General features: G+C 40.3%; 1 protein-coding gene across 2 annotated transcripts; it reads right to left on the reverse strand.

Annotated features, from left to right (window-relative positions):
* Positions 1-246: 246 nt before the first annotated feature.
* Positions 247-15,001, reverse strand: akap10 (A kinase (PRKA) anchor protein 10). Of its 2 annotated transcripts, none has more exons than XM_084075054.1 (15): positions 14,807-15,001; positions 11,709-11,756; positions 10,869-11,054; positions 7,937-8,428; positions 7,293-7,391; positions 6,922-7,006; positions 6,632-6,755; positions 6,296-6,432; positions 4,822-4,966; positions 4,048-4,212; positions 3,711-3,820; positions 2,873-2,952; positions 2,221-2,273; positions 1,836-1,928; positions 247-1,670 (listed from the first exon to the last, which is right to left on the reverse strand). In XM_084075054.1, the coding sequence occupies exons 1-15, from the start codon at positions 14,826-14,828 to the stop codon at positions 1,665-1,667; spliced, it is 1,845 nt and encodes a 614-aa protein (XP_083931180.1). In that variant the 5' UTR covers positions 14,829-15,001; the 3' UTR covers positions 247-1,664. The 2 variants fall into 2 exon arrangements, with proteins under 2 accessions (XP_083931180.1, XP_083931179.1); XM_084075053.1 differs by having other exon boundaries at positions 2,873-2,955.
* Positions 15,002-15,533: the final 532 nt, after the last annotated feature.

Genomic DNA, 15,533 nt, shown 5'->3' on the forward strand with positions numbered 1-15,533 from the left:
CAACATCGCCCCCATCTGGTCAAAAATGACTCGTCTACCCAAACTATACTGACAAAGTTTGTCATTTATCAATCACATTTTGACTTTAAAAACCACATTCATGGTTCATAAATAAATAAATAAAGCCCTTTATATATATTAAACATTTTTCATTTGTAGTAAGCCGACCATAATAACCACACAGGCAGAAATATCTTTCCTTATAATAAAGCCTCAACCATGTAAAACTGAAAACAGACACAAATATTTCATAATATATGTATTGAAATCAAACACAATTTAAATATATTATAGATTAGGTACACATACATGTCAGAAAACATATTAGTGGTACATAGTACCAAAAGTCTTTTCTGGTTCTTTTCCACATCAGGGTAAGGTTAAAATGAAATAAAATTAAAAAAAAGATATATTTACTGATTACACTTTGCAGTGGAACAGTCATCATTGAGATTTGCTCCAGCAATACATTAAAAAAGGCCGACATTCTCACAAAAAAAAAGAAAAGAATGTTAGCATACGGGGTAAACCAGAATTGTACATACATAGAACATTTAGAATACGGAGTCTGGAGTTTCCATTGCAATTGGAGCATTTCAATTCATTTGGGAGTATTTCTTCTTCTACGCTCTGTAAAATATTAAACAAGGTGCCACTGGGCTGCTACGGATGGTTGGCTAGAAGGTGGCGGTGAACCACTTCCCAATCCCTTCCAGTTTTCACAATCACATTTCTAGCCATTATACAGTACATAAATAGGAGGGGCACAGTCAAGTTAAAAAACAACTGACCAAATCGACAAAAATATTCCAGGTAAGGAGAGGAGAGCGTGTGCATCATTATAAAACTATACAACGCCCTCAAACTGGTGTGCCATCATCAACCCCATCACATCCACTTCACTTAGCTGACCCCCTCGGTGGAGTTTCATAAAAAAAAAGAAAAAAGGAATGGATGTTCAAGCTAGAGGAATGGGAAGGGAAGGATGTGCAACTGGGTGCAGGGAGAAAGGATAGGTCCATATATAGGTCCTAATGGAGGTCCTTTCTGTGAGCATGGTTAGAGAGCTGCAGTGCCACCTGAAATGCTCCTTAGCTAGCTTTGTCTTTCCACCGTTTTGAGGCTGTCCTTCCCTGGGCTTTTGTTCGATAAGTCCCATGTTACTCAGCTTTGTTCTGCTTTACTTCCCAGCGTTCACACACACACACACACACACACACACACACACACACACACACACACACACACACACACACACACACACACACACACACACACACACACACACACACACACACACACACACACACACACACACACACACACACACACACACACACACACACACACACACACACACACACATCTTCATAGCATTACGGAGTTGGAAGAATGGATCGATGGGGAACTTTGAAGTTTTCCATCCGTCCGTTCAAGCATGTGTACACACACACACACACACACACACACTTCCTCTCTCTCTTTCTTTCTCTCTCTCTGTCTCACACACACCCACGCATACACAGGAGGTGATAAAATGCCTTGTTCTTTCTTTAGAGTAACGCAGTACATTGCAGGGTAAGCGTTGTGTACAGTCCTTGGCCAGTGTGAGGTCTGCCTCTGGGACAGATATTCCTTAGGTTCAACGGGGTGGAAGGGGGAGGTCATAGCTGGAAGAACACAAACAGGGAAAAGTTCAGAAATGCTGGATAGTCAGCTGTTAACACACTACGGTATGGTGAACAACATACTAACGTGGGTTGCGCAGTTTGTATGAATTAAGACAGAGGATTTTGCTGTGTATACTGAGGAAAGGGATGACTTTTTTTTCTTACCTTGGTGGACTTCCTAGGACTGTCATGGTTTGACTGGTGGATGACATCATTGACGATCATCTTGGCGATCTTCCAAGCCATCTCCTCCTGGGCCTAGTATACAAAACAGCATGATAACAAATACAACAAAACACTGAGACTAGGGGGAGGACCTGTATGCGCCTAGGCCTCTGAACCACCCAATTATAATCATTTTGTGTTGATGAAATTTAGATGGCAGGTTATTTAGACAGATGCTAGGTTTATTGTTTACCTGGTATCCTTAGTTTCAATGTACAGATTATTATTTTGATCTCTGCATTTGATGCGTTTACCGTGCTTATTGTAAGTTGCTCTGGTTAAGAGCATCTGCTAAATGCCTAAATTCTACATTTTGTTTTCGCACCTCATCCGTGTTGCCTTGGACCCACTTCTTCATGGCTTGAGAGAACATGGAACCTGGATGAGAGAGGAGACAGGCTGAGTGAAAAAAAGGGAATAGACAAGAAAATAAGAAAGAATAAGGATATTATAAAATTGAGGCTTAATCTGCTTAAGGCCTCAAGCATGCTTTCTGCCAAGATATATACAATTTCAATAATATGACTGTTTTCATGTACAGTTTCCTACATCCATGAGAGACAATGGCCTACTTGGCTATTTGAGCCATGAAATCTAGCCAGAAAATGTATAATATTTTATCTTCTATGCCATTCCAGGTATCCTGTTTATTCCCAGAGACAGCGCTGCAAGACGTAATAAATAATAGATAGCTTTCATATTGCTATCTTTTCCTTAGATCTACGAGTAGCGGGTGTTTGTTGGAGGAGGAGCCTCTTGCATATTTCATCAGGTTTTCTTGCTAGGGGCTTTTAGGGGGAAGGAAACTACGTTATATTCAAAAGGGATGGAGAATAGTGACATTCTACACTGAAAACCGAGGGAGAAAGAAGCAGGTAAAGGGTGGAGGAACTACTGTGAAATATGAGACAAGAGTGTCTGGCAGGAAGGAAAAAAAATGAAGGGAACACACTTAACAAATGTGTGTAAAATCATACCTTTGGATTTCTTCACATCCGGCTCTGGCTCAGCCTCCCTGATAAACTGTCCGAGCTCATTCACCTTCCCAAACGTCATCCTTCTGAGCAGAAAGGAGACAGCACAATGTAAAGAAACTACCTTATCCAATGTCATCCTTCTGAGCAGAAAGGAGACAGCACAATGTAAAGAAACTACCTTCCCAAACGTCATCCTTCTGAGCAGAAAGGAGACAGCACAATGTAAAGAAACTACCTTCCCAAATGTCATCCTTCTGAGCAGAAAGGAGACGGCACAATGTAAAGAAACCACCTTCCCAAACTTCATCCTTCTCAGCAGAACTGCAAGGTAAATTAACTAGCCCTCTCTTATGACGAAAAGGACATTACTGTAAAGAAACTAGCTCTCTCTGATGGCAAATTGGACGTTATTGAGCTCCAGACAGTCCCGGACAAAATTAAGATTCTCCAGTTTTCCAAACTTGATTAAATGAAAAGCTTAATTAAGAAACAAACAAAAAAAAGATTTGTAGCAAACAAAGGCTTAATGACATTAACACAAGATGATCTCCACAAATCAACAGATGTTTTTACATTTTTGAACCACAAACAATTAATTCAATTCATACATAGTTGCGATATTTAGGGCTGTAAGTTATGTCGTAGAACAAAACTACTTTAACCACAGACCTTATTTTTCTGCATCAAACGAAAAATATATGAAACCTGGCGAGGGAAACTATGAACTCACTTACAGGTTTTAGCACTCGATCAAGGAGGAAGGAGACAGACAGCATTCACCCAGCATATGGCCGCTGATACTAAGACTCAGGGGAGGAGAAAGACAGATGACACTCACCCAGCATATGGCCGCTGGTACAAAGACTCAGGGTCCAGACTAGCAATGTCCACTGTTATTGCCTCATCAAAGTTTTTCAGGATCTTCACTGCTGCTTTTTTGGTACTTTGCTGTATTGTGGAAAATACACACTGGATGTTTAGAAGGAGTAGTAGCAGGGAACATGATTTGTTATCTTGTAAAGAACTATTGAAAGGCCCACTGACATTATACCAGAGCAAAGATCAAGCTCTTTCAACTTCAACCATAATACATTTGTAAGACATCTAATAAGAAAGGATAGGTCTAAATGTCATTCCAAGTAGCAGATGAACATGAGGGCCAAATGCGGGGTTACCTGAACATGAGTGCCCTCGCTGGAAATTGAACTACGGTCACTGTCTATGGGCGGAGTCTGTCCCTGGGCACTGGAGTTCACAAATTCATCCGCCCGTACCGAGTTGATGAGGTCACTCAGGTATTTGTAGTAAAGGTTACTGGACAGAAAGCCAGGCATATAGACCTGGAAGAACAAAAGTGAGGTGAACTCTGTTAGAATAACGGCCTTCAGTGTATTTTCTATGTGGCGTGATATTAGTTGAGTTGCATCGTTTTTGGCTTTGGGGCGACAGCATTACATTGGGTTTATGACAACCCAACTGCTGGGTGATTTGTAACATTCGTAAACTCTATGTGAAGGGTCAAAGGAATAGTTATAACAGAAACATTTTGGTACACAGAACAGTGAACCAGAACAACTGGGACCTTATTCCACGGAATCTAAAATATCTTCTAAAATATCTTCCTTTGTCAGAAAAACAATATTTGAAAGGTGAATACCACTTTAGAATTTGTGTCAACAAAGCTTAAAGATGGTATGGAATTTTCTGATTCTGAATTTACTGCACTACTATAGTGTATTGTTTGCAAGTAAAAATAACTCATATAATGTAAATCAATGGTTTTCTATCATCAGCTTTCTAATATCTATTTTAGCCCGTCTTCATGACATCACTTAGCATTTCTTTGAGTCTTTATTATCTCGTCTTTAAATTCACTTCAAAATCACTTGCCGTATTTATTATATTTATATCTTTCTTTTGAATGAGTCAGGTTTGTAAAGTGATCTGACCGTCTCCATGGTGGTCCAAGCCTGTCTGAGTGGAGTGGTGAAACAGTCAGGGAGGGGCCCTCCCTCTCGGCAGATATTAGACTCGATCTCCATCCGCACCGAGTCACCAAAGCCTAGAGGGTTGGTGGCCTGGAGTGAAAAATATCTGGAGAGAACAGAGAATAACTTTGAACATACCATGTTCATAAAACTGGAGACAGACTTCCTGTTCGTCTATGAAAATCACCTTGCAGGGACTGCAGGGACTTGAAGGTTTTAAAGATGCAGTGCCACGATTTTGGTACTTTTTGAATGTGTATGGAGTTGGCATTACTACTATAGCCCACCCATTATAGTTCAAATCTGTCAGTATGCCTTCCCTGTGTATTTTTGGTTTCTTTTTGTAAGCTGCAAGCTTCTCTGTCAAACAGACTTATTTTGTGATGCAATCTTGATTGTGTCATGCAATATCCTGGCCATTTCCCTCCCTTGTAATTAATATTAATATCGTTGCTTCCCAGGTTATCAGAAGGGGGAAATGCATTTCCCAGTATGCCCCACGGCACAGGAAGTTCTATTATTGTGTTTATTGAGTTATTATTTTGTTATTTGAGTATGAGACAGCGAAATGGGTTTATGTTGTGGGACTTTATGTGTAGTGTTGTGTCATGGTGCTCATTTGGTGAGTTATGTTGATATAGTATTATAGTACGGTAAGTGTCTGGGTGTAACCCACACTTGACTGTGATCGTTTGTTCTGATAATTCTTTACATTTTAAATTCAAAGGAGCTTTATTGGCATGAGAAAACATCTGTTTAAGAACATGGGGAATGTACCGGTATATACAGTTGGACGGGGTACAGCATTGTGTTAAACAGAGCTATGTCACATTGCATCGTTATATCAATGTTAAATATACAGGGTATAAAGCTTTTTGAAACAAATAGCAGCAATCTTTTGCAGTCACTTTGGGACGATTAGCAGCATTTTTTCTCAAAACTATTTAAATAGATCACCCCTCTCTCTTTTTCCCTTATGAGTTGGAGTAGTGTGGCATTTGTGTGCTGTGGCCAAAAACCTTCTGGCCACGTTGAAGATGGGACTTATTACATGGCCACAGTTGGCCACCTGATGAAGGCCAATCTGTGGCAGAAGCGTTTTACCATGTAATATTTTCTGTGTTTTAAAGTAAACTAAACACTTAGTAGCAATGCTGTTGTGTGGACTTTTATTCTTTTGAAATGTCACTCTGTACAGCACGAGCAACGAACTGGATGTGTGCAACCCACTGTTCTGAACTAATTACCTCTATGGTACCCTTGAATCGCAAACCTGCAGGGGTACTGGACCGAGCATGACCCTGTGTGTGTGTGTTCAATGTTGAACTCATGTGGCTACTGTACATTTACAGTAGATGAACAAGTGCATAAAAAAGGCATATGTAAAAAACGAATAACTTAAAAACCGCATTAATGAATGAAAGAAATGTCCTACTTGTCGTAGAGGATCATGGCGTCATTCTGAGCCTCCTGGCCATCGTACTGGCCCTTCTTAGCTGCTAACTGGTCCTGGAAGTTGTCTGCTGCCAGCCAAAACTGGAGTACATTCACTGCTTCCTCTTTCTCCATGTACTGTGTGTAAAACGCAACAGATACGTAGTTAAACCTCTTTTATACTGGAAAGGTTGGCTGAGCATGCTTGCCCTTTTTCAGAGGCACATTAATTATTCTACCAATTTGATCAATCTATTTTATGTGTATGAATGTAATGCTGTGATGGCTCATTGTGAAAACACAATCTTCGTTCGGCAAACACAGGCGAGACGCTCACCTCTGAGAAGTAGAAGAGAGCCGACTCGCAAAACAAGATGTCTGCTAGGAACACAGAGCCACTGGTTAGGACTTCAATCTGGTATTTACAGAAATGGTGGCTCCGCAGGAATTCACTAAAGTGCCTGGGGAATTGAGAACAAAGAAATCTTGTAGATGACCATGGTGGCTAAGATGACAAAGCAACACGTTATACTTTAATACTGGGTGTCAAAACACACACAGTTACAGTAGGAGACCCTGCCTTTCAGAACATTAACTCCTTTAGAAAATGAGTAGACAGAAACTCACTGTTGTTCCAGGATGATGACAACTACTGACTGTGCAATGACAAAGCAGTTTGGGTCCACCAGTCCATCCTCTCCACATATCTTAGCTGCACAGAGGAGACACAATCAATTAAAACAGAACATTGTCAATTGTATTCATGCCACTGTATCAGAGAAAGCTGTGACCCAAATAAAATAAATTGTAGCATCTGCATACATGTCCATTATCTATTGTCCTTGCTTCAATTTGCAAAACAAGACAGCATTAATTCAGCTGGTCTTTGCTGTATTTTTTCATGGGACAGCTGGTCAATACGGCTGTCAGCAGAGATAAATATGAATTTGATGAACAATCAAATGAACCATGTAAACAGAGTGTCAATCAATATTTACCAACTATGTCGTTTCTGGTTTGTTCAGTAATAGGGATGGGCCTAGCAGCATCTGGAGAGACATACTTGGTGAAGATATCCACTGCATCTCTCTCTATACCTGAAACACAGAAAGACAAGGGGCTACTGTATTCCTGTGATCCTGCGAGACCATACTATAAGTGTCAGTTGTGTGAAAGAAGACTAAGCATTTCATTCCTAGCGTAGATCTCTGTAAAAGGTGCAGTGTACAGTCAAGAGAAGAATAATTTCATTCACTTACTGTACATATACATATGGCAAGTATTTTCTCATAGTTTTTACAGTCTGGCTCTAGCTGTCTAGATGAGGGTCTGTATGTCTATTTGTGTGTCCGAAGCTAATCTTGCAAACCGCTGGACCGATCAGCGACACATATGCTTTATACTTGAAATGTATAACTTTAATTTTAAAATGGAAATAAATGGTGTTCTGATCGGGCTGAAACCAATTTGGAGTCATTCGGTACATCATAGATATGTCAGTCCGAGATCCATATTGGAGCCACGCCATTCCCATGTGGATGCCGAGATCACCATGATTCGATTTGTTTGGGTCCGACGGACTTCCTTAATTACATAATCACTGAATGGCAAATAAAAAAACAGCTCCTTCAAGGCAACTTACTCTTCATGAGTTTATCGGAGAGGTCTTTCAGGGCATTGTCTGCCTGTAGTTTGAAGGGGGTTCCTGGCCTGGAAGAGGCCTGCCTGCTTGGGGTCTCTGTTTTGGGCGTGCCAGGTCTCTGGCCTGCCTCTGTGCTGAAAGAGTCTCGGTGCATTAGGGGGGCTGCGGGCATTTCACCCCTGCCCTCCTGAGAGCTAGGAGTGATTTGTCTGTCGGCAACCTCCGGGTGCTCTAGTCCGTCTAGTGATGTAGGGACAGGCTCAGCCAGTGAGCTTTGTTTCACCGTGTTGAGGCTGTGTGCTCGCACCCGTGACCAACTGGTGGAGCGGAAGCTCTCGGCCTCCAGCCAAAAGCGCACCAGGTGTTCAGCACCTTGCATCTCCATGAACTGGACGTAGTAGGGCACCGCGACGACGTCCCGAAGAATCTGGTCCACCGTCTTTGATAGCCGAGAGCGGGTGTCCTGGGTTAGGTAGTTCACACTGGATCGTCCTGGACAATGTAAAGACACACACAAGGCAGATTTTAGAAAATGTAAGTGGTCAGGTCAACTATGACAAAATAAATGTTATACTAGATTGTGTTTATACTCGTCAAAACGCTCTCTCATTTACAGCTATGAACCTTTAAAATACCTTACAAACCCTGTAAAGGAAATCAAATAATTTGTTTCTTAACACATTCAACATGAGTTAGAACTGTCTTTCTCCAAATCTGATCACTGATCATCACTTGTTTGACGTACTGTAACCATACTCCAATCATAACTGTAGCGCTGTCATCGAACCGTGATTTCTGCTCCACCCCTAATAATACACAGGACGCACAGGCTGCAACTTGGATATTGGCACTGGCAGACATATTTGTTTATGTAATACTGCAATGACAGTCATGCAAGCTTCGTTTTAGCTCGGTTTTATACAAAGAAATAGCCAATCTACAATCTACTTTGTAAGCTTGTAGATCGGCTACTCGACACAGTCGTGTGACAAAGCCTAACACTCTAACAAACTCAATATCAATGGTAAATGGGAGAGCGGGTGAAACATTCATAGTGAACAAACAGTCATGGTGTTACACCAAAACGCATTTCAACATAAATCACCAAACAAACACCATGACACTTCACATAAAGTCCCACAACATAACCCAACAAATGCATTCCCATATTCAAATAACGACATAAACAACACAGTAAACACACTTTGTGTGCCATTGGGTATTTTGGGAAAACAAACATATTGAGCTTCAGCTAACACGACAGTGTTCAAAGCAGAGAGAATACTACTTGCATTTTCAAGATTTTGAAATAAAAAAATCGAAACTTGGCAATTCTTTTAAACATTCAAATGAGGCTGGTTGGTTAATAAGACCTTATTCTGTGTTGTGACAAACTGAGAATACTTATTATTACTGCTTTACAGGGTCTTTAATATGTTTTTCATCTACAAGAGTTAAAGGTGTAAGTCTATTTGTTTTGATTGGCATTTGCCAGGTATCTACAAATAAGATTACACTAGATATTGTTTGGATTTGAAAAAAACACTTTTTTTAAATGGAAACAATTGCAATCAGATTTTCCTTCCTTTCCTTCTACATTGGAATAGACAATTTGTATAATAAAGATACACAATAATGTATTTAATCTCTATTATAAAACAAGCAAGCATTAAGAAATTGGTCTACTGTTAAGGCTTAAAACCCCAGAAAACCTAAGCTAGATTTTTGCTAAAGCATGAAAAGTAAGGGCTAATCACCACACAAGCTTTCATTTATTATTTCCAATTAACACTAATTAAAACAAATGCTTAGAAATAGGAATTAATGATTGCAGATGGGAGCACACAGAGACATCCATTGAATATTTTAACCATAGATGAACAAAGATTTGCATTCTTTGAGACACACATCCGGGTTTTTGACCAATAAGCACCTTTGTTTGGCCCGATTTCGGGACAGCTGACGTTTTTTGGGGCTAAACAAAGGCATCACGTGACGTTGATCCCCTTCCCCTAATCATTCATACAGAAGAATAGCATATAACCTAATGTGGTATCAGCAGATGCTTATGCTGTTGGCATTTCTTTCAAAAATGCTTAAAAAGGAGGCTTTGGACTATGCAATTTCATGGACTCTTTTTTTGTTTGTTTATTGGCATAAACACAAAGCAAGACATTTTAAGAACCATGCCATGTGAGGTGCCTGGAGGTGTAGCCAGAGCACTGACCAAACATATTTTCTAAGCCAACAGCACAGTATCTAACAGAGGGGTGACTTGCAGTGTCAAAACACAAGCTACCAATGAGAGAATGCATTCATCACTGTTGGCTGTGGTATCAGCTAGTGAGTGGGCACTCTGCCAGAGGTGACTTAACTGGCACTGCAACTCGCCCTCCCTGCCCCAACTGCTTACTTATCTTTCCCTCCTGTTCTCTTCCCAAGATGAAAGCCTCTGCACGGAGTGCACGCTCAAAGAACTGGAGTCAACTGTAGTATATCATTCAGTATTCCCCACCAGCCTCACAGCATAGCTGCAGCACAGGTTTCCTGTGTGAGTCATCCAGGCCTTTGTCTGAAGGACCTGCCCTGACAGGTCCTGCCGCCACTGCCATTAAATACAAGGGCAGTGTCACATAGCCACTGCCACACCTCAAGGTGCCGAGATAACATATGCTAATTTCAAAACATTTCAGTTGTTTTATCTTACCCAGATGACACCAAAGGGAGTGCGAATCAAAACTGATGCATGAAGCAGTTCATACATGATAGGATTAACACGCATGTGTCAGCGTTAGCAGGATGCTAATGACATTATGCCAGTTGGTAGTGGAAGCAATTTCAGTGGTCAATTCATCCCCTGACATAGCTGTGATGCATCCTAAGCTGGCCAATCAAACGTCAACAATAATGAACAGTGGCTCGGGCTCCATACCAAGGTCACCGAAGTGTGCAGCCTCCATGTGACTCGGCTGCTTCTTGAGGATTGCTGTGCGTCCGCGGGCAAAGGAGTCCATATTGGCAGAGATGGCATTGATAGCCACGTGGCTGGGCCCCGCAGCCTCCTGGATGGCATGATGGTTCCTCTGTCCTAGCGATGGGGAGTGAGGGCTGATTTGTCCTGGAGTGGGGGGGAGGAGCAGAAAGATCAATTAGACTACATACATACACATAGTATATGTGTGCGTGTGTGTGCGTGTGCGTGTGCGTGTGCGTGTGTGTGTGTGTGTGTGTGTGTAATGTATGTATATAAGTGGCTGATGTGTAAAGGCCTTTTGACTGAAGTTTGTTTCCTATGAAAGCAGTACCAGTTAGTGGACAGAAATTAGAGGTGTAGGAAGGGCTAGAGAAGACAGAGTGCTCAGTGTTTGTGTGTTTCACTTAATAGCTGGAGGTCACATTTAAAACCACATGACTATCTGAGCAGCAACATGTGAATGAACTACACAACATCCCTTTCAGTCTACTTGTGCCTAGAAATCACTGACTAATGTAAAGAGCAGTTCTCATTAAGAATACACACAGCAGCAAATAACATTTGCTGCTCTGACTGATTTATACTTAGTTGCATGCAGGTGTCATGTACCAAAAATAGCAGATCTACAACAAGATCACAATGTGTCGCTCTTCGATGTGTCACGAGCTTGTAGATCGGCTAATATCAGCGCTTAGCATAGTTACCGTTGCCTATAGTCGTTTTGGACAATCTAAAACAAATCAATCAAATGAGCAAATTGTCTAAGACAGCAACACAATTAAGACATTGTTTACCCACCTTTATTGACTTTAACATCAGTCTGTCTCTCGGGTTCTTTGCTTTTTGCTGTGGAAGAGATACAAAAAAAAGGTAGCTTAGTAACTGGATGCTTTTCATTAACAATATAGGGGAGATCAGTGAACTGCATATTGTGCCTGGGATGAGGTAAAATAGGTCAATGAGGTTAAGGAGTGACAGGGTGTCCCTTGAAGAATCATGAAGATATCCACTTACATAATGGTATTCAGGAAAACCAACCATAGTGACCTTGTTTAACTGAAACTGTAAACTAATAATTACAGTTTAGACCTACTTTCTTGCTGCCATGTACACATCATAGGGCTGGGCGATATGGACAAAATCAAATACATATTTTTGACCAAATACCTCAATATCAATATTGCGATGATAATATAGTATAGTATTGTGATATTATTATATATTTTCTTTTTCTTACAACCATTCCATCACAAAATTGTTTAAAAGCATAAAATAGGGCTTAATTGATTGAAACCAGGAAAAGGCAAGACTTATATCACGATATTACAAATACAATATCCAAAACCCCAGACTATCTATTCTCATATCACAATGCCAACATAATATTGATAATTGCCCAGCCCTAACACTTCATAATCAAAATAAGGTGACGCGCCTGGGACTCTGGCGTGGTGTGTGACTGGACCGAGCAGGACGGAGTGCTGAACTGTGGCATTTAGAGCGAGTCCTCTGGAAGACTTATGAGTTTGGCCCATCAATTCAAGTGTTGAATTAATGGGAATGACATTCAAGACATTCCTTGAGGCTGACTCTAAACAGCTTAGTTTGGCAATAAAGCTTTGACTTGCTTCTAAATATCTATGCAAACACAGTGTCTGAAACAAATTCATTGAATGCTCCTTCAAATGATTTGGCAAGTGATAATCTATATAGCAAATGGAGCCTGCTGCCTAAAGTAGAGTAGAATACCTACTGGCATTGGCCCCTAACTACCTTTCATTAGACTCTACCACTCATACCTCTGGAAGTCTGGATTATGCTATTACGGCAAGGAATGATTAGGTCATAGTATCATTTCCAAGCCAAATTTGTCATTATATAATAGCCAAAACAATGCACTGTGGTACATGACATAACACAACATGCTATTTAAGAGACTGTTGCCTGTCAGACAATGAATGAATGGATCTGCATGGAAACAGACTAGTTAATAAGACTGTGATGTTAAAAGGTGTGTAAGTCCTGAGGTTTTGTACAAAACATACAGTATAGCTGCCCATGCTTAAAAAAAAGTCTGAGTATAAAAGTCTGTTGTATCTGGTGTATTTTTTCTCACTGTTTTGATTCATATTTTGGAATTATCCCCATCAAACGGTCCACATGACATTCACAGAGCCTCTGTTGGATAGACAACATGACAGCTTTAGTCAAAGAACTACAATGAATATTAATGACAGTGTGTGCACACCGGCCTCTTAAAGCTGTATGTCACAGCTGTATGTATGGTGTCACTGACTGTCATACTGTAAATTTGAGCAGGACTTGAAAATGTAACGACCAACTACTCTGAACAGGAATTGAATGTTGGACATTTCCATTCCAATAATCCATGTACAAAGCACGCACATATTGTTCATGTTCAATACAATTTAACTGCATACTAACATCAAAAGTTGATAAATTAGTACACATCCAACTATGTCACCTTTCATGTTAAGCAGCTGAATGTGCTTAGACTTTATCAATCAGTAGGAAAATACAAGTCCAAAACATTGCTTAAATTCAAGGTCACTTGTAATGTGATTAGCAATGTTTTGACTAATAAAAACAATGTATGGTTACACTTTTAAGTTTACCAATTAAGATCTCATAACAGCATGTTTGCTTGTTTTTTTCTGTTATGTAGTGGCTTGTGAGTGAGTTACTTCTTAGTACTGCAAGCCCTATTGCCAGTCTGTGAAATTCTACTTCCTCTCATTCTCTCTAAGCAGCAGTGCTTTGAATAAGTACTGAATGAGAAGAGCTTTTATTCCCTTCAGGACAACTTAAGACTCCAGGGAAGAGTTCAAATGTTCAAACGTATTTGTACTCCCAGTCAATCTATCATGGCTGTAAAATAAATCCTAACTTTTCTCTATGAATTGAGTACAAAGGAAAGGACCCCAATGGAAACAAGCCATAGGCTTTCTTGGGTTTTAAATCCTCTTAGCTGACCTTGTATTGCACTGTACTTTCCTGTGCTTTTTTTGCAAACGGCTAATAAAGTATCCAATCAATCAATCAATCAATCAATCAATCAATCAACACTTTATAAAGCTCGTCGCTTGATGACAAAACAAATCTCAGCGTTGGGTTGGCCTTTTTAATTCTAGATGTATATACATATATATATTTACTGGTGCACACAAATCAAGACGAATTGTGACAAATGTTGTTAAGTCATGGGCAGTGGTGTAAAGTAACTAAGTACATTTACTCAAGTACTGTATAGTACAATTTTAAAAGGTATTTATACTTTACTGGAGTATTTCCAATTTTCAGTACTTTTACTTATACTGCACTACATCTCAAAGGCAAATATTATACTTATACTCCACTACAATTATTATATCTACAAGCTCACAATGCGTGGCATTGTGAGCTTGTAGATCTGCTATTTTCAAAATATGTTTATACATTTGAAAACTTGTGAAATGGGACATTCTGCAGAATGAGTACTTCCTACTTTTGGTACTACAAGTACATTTTGATACCAATACTTTTGTACTTTTACTCAAGTAATTGTTGAATTCCGGCCTTTTACTTGTAACAGATATTTATACATTGCAGATTTGATCCTTGAAAATGTGAGTACTTTTCCCCACCACTGGTCATGGGAGCAAAGCACTGCTAAGCTAATCTAGCTAGCACCAACATTAACGCCGCAGCAGAGGAATACATTAGAGCTGAGGGAGTGCGACTCTGTGGTGAGTGCTTCTATCTAGTGGTTGAACATCTATATTAAAGCACCACGATCCATTGAAACATTCCTCATCCCCTCAGCTGACTGTTTAACCATAACGTTACCGCTAGCAAAACGCTGATGGTAGTTACACCCTAGCGAAGAGCTTCCTCACCTTTCCTCTTGAAAAACGACATGACGAGTTTCACGTTTCAGACAGATCCTGGGCTCAGTGACACCATTCCGTAGGTTTGCGAGTCCCTTCATTCAAATGCATCGACGCGACACATGAGATGAAGGGGTTTATTTGCTGCGAATGGGGCTGTCAAATCACAAATTTCTCCAGTCTAGCACCAGTCCAGTAGCCATATTGTCAATAAAGGTCTCACTTCCGGACCGATGCGGCAGCAGCATTATGGGAAACCATGCATTATTGGCCCCAGCCAGAAGAGGGCAGTATACTACAAGAAACACAGTACTGTCAGTGCTTCTCAAACATTTTCGTGCCAAGGACCCCCAAATTGATATGTATTTGGCTGCGGACCACCATCTGAAAATATTTTGTGCCAGGGACCACACAGAACAAGCAGATCTATCTATGAGCAGATCTACAAGCTCGTTGCCACGCTATATAAGCTTGTATATCTGCTATTTTTGAATAGCCAAAGTATAAAATGTGGTTAAAGTGGTTAAAATGATTGTGACGCTATATTAACACATTTTGAAACTGATCTTTAAACACTTAGCCCAGTCTCTAAGTACTTAGAAAGATGAACATGATTGAGGACAGTACCGTAGAAACAGTACCACTAGTGGTGTGTTGAAAGATAGACCCCCATACTCTTACATTCACCACCTTTTCTCAAACTTCCGAATTCCCACAAACACATTTAGCATGCAAC

This window comes from Gymnoscopelus microlampas, assembly GCF_963454915.1.
Source record: "Gymnoscopelus microlampas genome assembly, chromosome: 12".
In the NCBI taxonomy this organism is placed as follows: domain Eukaryota; kingdom Metazoa; phylum Chordata; class Actinopteri; order Myctophiformes; family Myctophidae; genus Gymnoscopelus; species Gymnoscopelus microlampas.